The sequence below is a fragment of the Humulus lupulus genome, chromosome 8 (genome assembly GCF_963169125.1).
Source record: "Humulus lupulus chromosome 8, drHumLupu1.1, whole genome shotgun sequence".
Lineage (NCBI taxonomy): Eukaryota > Viridiplantae > Streptophyta > Magnoliopsida > Rosales > Cannabaceae > Humulus > Humulus lupulus.
In genome coordinates, this window is record NC_084800.1 from 96357201 (window position 1) to 96365050 (window position 7850).

The 7850-nt window shown below is 33.4% G+C and overlaps 1 protein-coding gene across 1 annotated transcript; it reads right to left on the minus strand.

The window, feature by feature from the left end:
* Positions 1 to 1796: 1796 nt before the first annotated feature.
* On the minus strand, positions 1797 to 4428 carry LOC133798187 (laccase-12-like). The gene is made up of 6 exons (XM_062236403.1): positions 4232 to 4428; positions 3995 to 4146; positions 3655 to 3899; positions 3431 to 3559; positions 2386 to 3342; positions 1797 to 2281 (listed from the first exon to the last, which is right to left on the minus strand). Exons 1-6 carry the CDS (start codon positions 4346 to 4348, stop codon positions 2151 to 2153), a joined length of 1731 nt encoding a protein of 576 aa, XP_062092387.1. The 5' UTR covers positions 4349 to 4428; the 3' UTR covers positions 1797 to 2150.
* Between the last annotated feature and the right edge of the window lie 3422 nt (positions 4429 to 7850).

The following is a 7850-nucleotide window of genomic DNA, read 5'->3' on the forward strand; positions in this document are numbered from 1 at the left end:
TGGACAAGAGAATATCTTCATTTTTAGATTATCATTATCGTGCAATTATGTTATTGATGGTAGCTACAACAGGCTTGAACTTTGGCTTTCTTTCTGACCTTATTATGACGAATGATGCGCTGTTCCAAAAATATTTCTCCAATTTCAAAGAAAAAACTTGTTTTTTAATTCATAAAAAAAAAGAGACGAAACCATTAAACAAATAAGAAATTATTCACAATTTGGAATTATTTATATTTTCTTCTATATAGAAATATGAATATTTAAAGATAGTCTTAAATCTAGTTCTCTTCTCAGCATGGTCAAACTAAAGTTTTTATTTTTCCAATTACTTTAATATGACCATTAAAATTTACCACATAAATCCTTTAATAAATAATCTTGCAGCTCCTTAATGAATAAATGTTGAGTGCATAATTGTTATTGTGTGTTAGAGTATAACTAAGAGGTATCAGTCCAACGTGATAAGTACAATTTAATATTAGAACCCACATTTTAATTTAATAAGTAAATTAAACATTACTAACTACTTGAAGGTGGCATTTTACGTGGTATTCTCCAAATAATAACACTTGTATGTGTGTTAGAGATTCAAAAGAAGAGTGTCCACTGTCCACACAGACCAATTTAAGTCTTGTCATTTGAGATTCTTTCATGTTGAGCCATTGTATAATTAATTAATTGTCATGGAGAAATTTTAATAATTTATTTTGGTCTTAAAAATAAAAAGAATTCTAAAACAAAACTATAATAATAATCATTTGAATTTGAAAAACTCACCATGCATTAAGATAAATAAAGAAAATAGGTCACTCTTTGTTTTTTCTATTTTCTTTAGCTATTATAGGTACGGCTACAATGGTGAACATTTTTGTACTATATTAGGAGCACCGTTATAACTTATAACCGTGCCCGTATTTGAATAATAAATGAGACACATTATTTTACACTCTATTTGTATACGTAATAATGTGTCAATGTTATTAACCACTTATGATAAGTCACATAGTCACACTCTTAGTAAATTGTATGGTTAAAAAAATTGCCACATTATTGCACAAATAATGGGTAAAAAATGTGTGTAATATCACTCGTGATAGTTTTCAAGATTTGAGAGTTTTCGTGAGTTTAGAGGATAAGAATTAAAAAGAAATAAGTGAGTCTACAAACAAGATTCTATAGTCTGTATATAAAAAATAAAAAATTATCATTTATTATTTTATTTAAAGTGAGGATAAGATTCATTATTTAGCACATGAGCAACTACTTTTGGTCAATAAAAAGAACAACTTATCTTTTAACCAGATTTTAAATAGTAGTGCTACTTATAGTAGGATCCTCATGTCAAAGTCTATAAATGGAGTCCCCTTGCTATTAAATTGACTATTATACTCATTTATTTTTTCTTCAACAACTTTATTAATAAAAACTAAATATTTTCTGTAGACATAGTTACTTGATTGGCTGTAAATGGAGTGTTCTGTTACTGAATTTGATGGCGAAAGACATCTACTTGAAGCTTAAAATTAATAATTTGTTCCCAACAAGCTTTTTTTTTCTCTTAATTTTTTGTTTACTAAATCTTTTTTTATTATTGTTTTATTATAGTAAATACAATTGAGTCAATTTAATAAGGAAAGTATTTTTTTTCTTTGTCTTTTGTCTCGTCAAAATAATTGAGTCTCAATTAAACAAAGTCACACTCATAGTAAATTGCCACATTATTGCACAAATAATGGGCAAAAAAAATGTGTCTAACATCTCTCATGTATATTAGAAAGAAAACAAAGAAAATATAAAAGAACATTTAAAAACTTTATATTAATCTGTTTAACAAAGAATGCATCTATGTAAAAAGGAGGAACAAGAGTCGAGTATACGACTAAATGAGATGGCAATTTTTAGTATTTTAAACCCTTGCAGCACCCCTTTTAGACCCGATTCTTTTATCTATGACAAAAAAATATAAAAAAGAAAAACAATTCAAAACAGAGCAATAAGAGCTAAAAGACCCCAAAATGCAGGGGAAAGCAACAAACAACTTGTGTAACACTATGTAAAGGGAAAATCTGAAAAACCCTATTATTCTGATAACGAACAATCTCATTAATCTTTTTCTGGGTAACTATATGATATTATCTAAATCATCTCTAGCACAGAGGTAAATCCGCCGGAGGAGGCTCTATCGTCTGCAACTGTCCAACTCCATTGTCCACCAAGAACACCATGGCTAAGCCCCATGTTATGTGAACATCCAAGTGACAGTGCATAATCCAAGCACCTACATATTCAAATCAAATCAATTAATTGAAATGGTTAAAAAGCCAAAAAGTGTTAATGTGTTTTTAAAAAAAAAAAAAAAACAATGTATGTAAATATATTTACCTGGATTGTCAGCTACGAATCTAATCACGGCCCATCCATTTGACGGAACAGCAACCGTGTTCCTCATTGGCGGGTCAACAAGGTTGAAATTCTTGGTATCAGTTTTGGGGTTGAAGTTTCCGAAACCTTCTGCGACGATGTAGAAATCGTATCCATGGAGATGAATGGGGTGATTCTCAGGGGTGACGATACTTGTATCCTGTAGTACGATTTGAACTTTGGACCCGTACTTCAATTTGTACCCTTTGGTTCCTGGAATAGGCTGCCAGAGAGAGCGGCTGACGTTACCGGTGTAATCGAACTTCACTGGTGGGTTCGCTGGGAAATCAGTGGTGAAAACTCCGGGGATTCCCTGCTGGTACGCCTGAAGAATGGAAATGTTCTTTGGGAGAACGAACGAGTGGTTGTTCATGCTAGAGGTGAATCGTGTCCTGTTCGGACCCTGGCAACGTCGTGATGGGAAGTTCTTCGGGCACTGGTTCAGCCCGAGTCCGATCGTGAAGAAGAGGTTCTCGTCGATATCGGTTGGAACCTCGACTCTTCTTGGGCTCCGGAAACTTTTGCTGAAAGCCGTGACGGTGGCGGTGTCGTTATAAGCTGGCAATTGTGGCATTATTGGCTTTGTAGTTGGGCAATTCTTGGAGGCGCACGGTGCAGATTTGTATTCAAGGATTGCGGTTGTGGTAGTGTTGTCGAAAGTTGCATTTGCGGTTTGGTATGCTCGCGCCGCCATGTAATAACGCGCTGGGGGCTGGTCACCATTGATGAGTACGTCGGTGGTTTGGCCGGGTCCGAGCATCAGGACCGTGGTGGTGAAGGGTTTCACGTAGGAGGCGTCAGCGCCTACGACGGTGAACTTGTGGTTGGCGATGGTGAAGAACAGGGGCTGGTTCAGGGCAGCGTTGATGACTCTCAGAAGGTTAGTCTCCCCGGAGCCAATTGGTACCACCACCGTGTCTGTAATAAAGTAAGACAATTAATTAGATAATTTTTAAACTAAATTATATGAAATTTATTAATATTTGAAAAAGGGTTTTAAGCAAACCTTTGCTAGAGCAGTTGTAAAGGTCACCAGGTTGACCGTTAATGGTATAGGCATCAGAAGAATTTGGAGCTCCTCCAGTTCGAGTTGATTGTCTCACAACATCAACGGGGTTGGCATCCCACCATTCGCCTAATCATAATATATAATTAATTTGTTAGTGTCAGCTAATAATATTAAGTGTTTAACTAATATTATTGCAATTATTAATCGAGTTTAGTATGTACCGAGAAGAATTGGAGTTTCACGCTTTGGTTTAGTGAAAGGATAGGAGTCTCCTTCTCTTGGTTTAATAATGAGAGCTCCATAAACAGTGGCTCTCAGCCATGAGCTGTGAGCGTGCCACCAAAGTGTGCCTTCTTGGCCCTGAATTGTGAATCGATAGGTGTAGCCGGTTCCTGGTCGGATTGGGCATTGAGTCACGAACTCAGGCCCATCGGCCCACCCAGTCCTCATTTGTCTGATGCCATGCCTGAAAAATAACATACACAACATTATAAATTAAAAAGAAAAGAGCATGCATGGGACATGCATATACACACACGATGATTTTGATGAAATTATTACCAGTGAATGGTGACATTATATCTAGCTTTGTTAGTGACTTTGACGACCAGAGTGTCCCCGTTACTAACTTCCAAGGTTGGGCCAGGATATTGACCGTTGACCGTGATGCTGTTGTGGGTTTTGCACAGCCTCTTCACTGGCGTTGCTTGAATCTGTATGTAATTATAAGTAAAACTAAGCAATAAAAAAGTTACTAAGCGATATAATATAAGCATAGAGACAGATATGTGTGCTTACAACAAAATCATGGTGGTGAGTTTTGGGACTGGCACTGGCCAAGGACAATAATGCTGAAGCAAAGAGAAGCCAAAGGGCTAAAGGAAAAATAGCCTTGATCATCAAGGAGGCCTCCATCTTCACTAGCTAGCCTTGAGTAATAATGAGCTAGTTTTGTTTGAAAGATTAGCTAACTTGGGAAACTGAGAGTGTGATGATGGAAATGAGACGAAGGAAAGCTCTTTTATAGTGGAAAAATTAGGAGAGAAAAGTTGTTTTGAGGTTGGCAGATTAGGTTTTGATTCAGTAAAATGGTCAAGTACCTGGGCAAAACTTAGTTCAACCCTTGGCAAGTTGTTGCACCCACTGGCCATTACAAGTGAATTATTTCAAATAATGCTTGCTTAGCAAGCCTCCCTTCATAGTTGAATTTTAAGGAGACTGTCATTATTATCAAAATGATGCTTAAGCAAATCAATCTTTATTATTGTTTTTTAGCTTTTTGGTTTTTAAAAATATATGTATATATATATACGTACTCTGTTTCCTCTTGTCAATATTAAGCATTGTTAAATAATCCGTGTACAAGTATGACAGCATTATAATTGCCTACTTGGATAATAATAACCCAATTATATATTCACATATTGAAGAAGTCGAAATACCTTTGTTTTGATAAACATCGTATTGGTCCAAACTCCAAAGATCAAATGTATTTTTATTTTTTTACGTCCATAGAAATATAATAGACTACTAGTCAACCACATTCTTCTTTTACACAATAAGAGCTTGACGTTGGCCATGACGTTCACTATCTTAAAAGCTAAAATAGCCCTTAATTGATAAATAAAGCTTTTCCAGTAATCATATTAAGTTCATGCATAATGGGACAATATTTACCTTCTTTCAAAATAATAATGGTAAGGAAAAGTAAGAATAATATCAGTCTATTTTTTCAATGAAGTAAACACTCGACAATTGCGACAATTCAGTGCATAAAAGTTCTCGCATCAGTTGAGTCCCTTTAACTTTACATGTTGAAAATGAATATTAAAAAACTATAGTCTAGAAAGTGTATAGTTTCTAAAAAATTGCTACTCGATATAGGACAACTAAAAGGAAATTTTCAAATATGTATACATTTTTACTAATGGGTCATGTGGGCACAACTAATTTAAAATAAATAAATAAATAAATAGGGAAACATTGCAATTAAGTTGAGATTAGCAGAGAATTACTCAAGAACAGGGCTGCACCACTTATGGTCATGATGATCTTCTTGTTAATTCTATTAATTAGTTTAAATTTTGGAACCATAACACAGAGCCAATTAAGTCGTTTTCCGAAAAGGAAATAAGGAGTTCAGTAATCAGTATTACCATCTTTTTCAACAATTGAGCACCAATGGGAGATTTGGTTTGCTCTAACGACATTCTGTTAAAACATATATTAATTTAATATAAAATATTATTCAAGTACTTCTCTATCAATTAGGTAGTCTGTCACCAAATTGCATATAATTTTTGTCTAATTTCTTAGGGAGTCCCTGCCTATTCATCTAAATAATTATGCTATTTTTTTCTTCTTCTCTTTATTGGCCATACGTGTTTCTTTTATTTCGAATAAAACCAAAAAGATTAAAAATGAGTGTTACGTGTTCTGTTTTTTATGTTATATTCTAATTTTATTAAGGTGATAAATTGTCAATCTTAGTTGTTGATTAGTTGCCAAAAAAGGTTAGCAAAAAGAAAATAGATACTTGTTATTAAGTGAAGCTATGTCTATAGATTTAATTTCTAATAGGGGTTAATTTAATGGATTATCATTCTTGAGTAGTTTTGACAAGACAAAATGTACTATCCTGGTGCCCAACGAACCAGAAACAACTATGAAGGAACACGTCCCAGCTAGGGAAAAACATTACGAAGTTTATCACTGCTAAAAACAGAGTATATAAAAACTTAAACTTGAAAAGAAAAATTGTATTCAACTGTTGATATAAGTGATTCTGTTACTGTCAGAGCTGGTATTAGAATGCTTAAAGAGTAGAATATTGATTTTTTTTAGATTTTGATGTATGAGCCTAAGAAATATAAACGATTTATAGCCTTCAACACATTATTTGGCTAGGTCATGTGAGACTTATAGCACTTTTAATTAGCAAGATTACTTGAAGCAAAAGCAAGAGCCAAAAATAAAATATATCAGAATTTTGAGTCTCTCTTGTTGCTTTATGGCATTTCTAAGGAATTGTAAAAATTTCAAGTGAGTGACAAGGACAAACTCCTCAAGGAAAATGTGGAGAGTGACATACCGGTAGACTCTTTCAATCTAAGCATGCCTGGTAAAATATGAGAGAGAGAGAGAGAGAGAGAGAGAGAGAGAGAGAGATTAGGATTTAGATAGGTGAACAAGAATAAATGAGAAATGTTAGAGCAAATTAAGTTGGTATAGTTTGTTAAAGACTATATTATTACTGTTATTATTTGTTAAAGAATCTTGTGATGACAAGAAAAATAAGTACTAGAGAAGTCGTTATGAGTAAAGAGATTGATTGAAGAGCTTGAGTTCCTCCGGTCAAACTCGTCTGGTGCTTAGTTTGTCATTGGTTTTTCTCTTTTTATTTATTTTTTGTTTTCATTTGGTTATTTCAATTGTTTTCTTGTGTTATCATTATTCATTGGTAGTTGTAGGTGGGTGCGAACTTTTACGATTTTTTAAATTCTCGTTTTAATTATGACTGAATTTGATATTTGTTTACGAAGTTCACACTCAAAATGATGTGAAGAAAAGAGGTTTCTTCTTGTGCAAAAAAATTTATTTATTTATAATGCATGTCTAAACCATGAATACCATATATAATTCAAGGTTTTGTTCGTTGAGAAAAATTAATAATATAATAATGCGTTGAAAATTATATAGCCCGAAAGGTCAAAACTTTCTATGTGGGCAGACTACGTACATGTTCAATGTGCAACTTCTTAATCACGCTATATTTTACTTTATTTCCAACTAAATGTAGCGTTTTAAAATAACTATTAGCTTTATATAGTGTTTTATAGAAAAATAATGTTACTCTATGTTTTGACAAAACTCTCCCTATTGTCAATCCTGTCCAAGCAGTTCACCTTTCACTCTTAAAAATCTAATACATAAATAGCTTTGATTTTACTCTTTAAAATTAAAAGCAACCAGTAGTTCAGCTCTCTGTGGAGAAGGAAAATAAAACAAAAATTGCTAGAGTAAATTAAAAAAAAAAAAAAAACTTTGAAGGACAATCATGTAATAAAATATAGAAATAATTAAAAAGTGAAGCATTTTAAGTTTTCTTTTTTGAAGTATGAATTGAAATAGGGCTTTTTCATTAGCATACAACTAATATAAATATTCTATAATAATGATACACAATTTTAGGGGAATTCTCTTATAGGGGCTTCACTTTAAGCCCTACCGGTGAGGTTCTCAGTGTTCTCGACCCATGAACAGTTTTCAGCGCAATATTTTTTATGACCGTGTATATTGTAGATATTTAGAGCTTCCTGCAAATTTTCAGAAAATTTCGAATAGTTTACAGTACCGAAAACTAAGTTCAAACATGTTGTTGCACGCATGACTAATTTTTTTTTATGTGCGTGGAAAG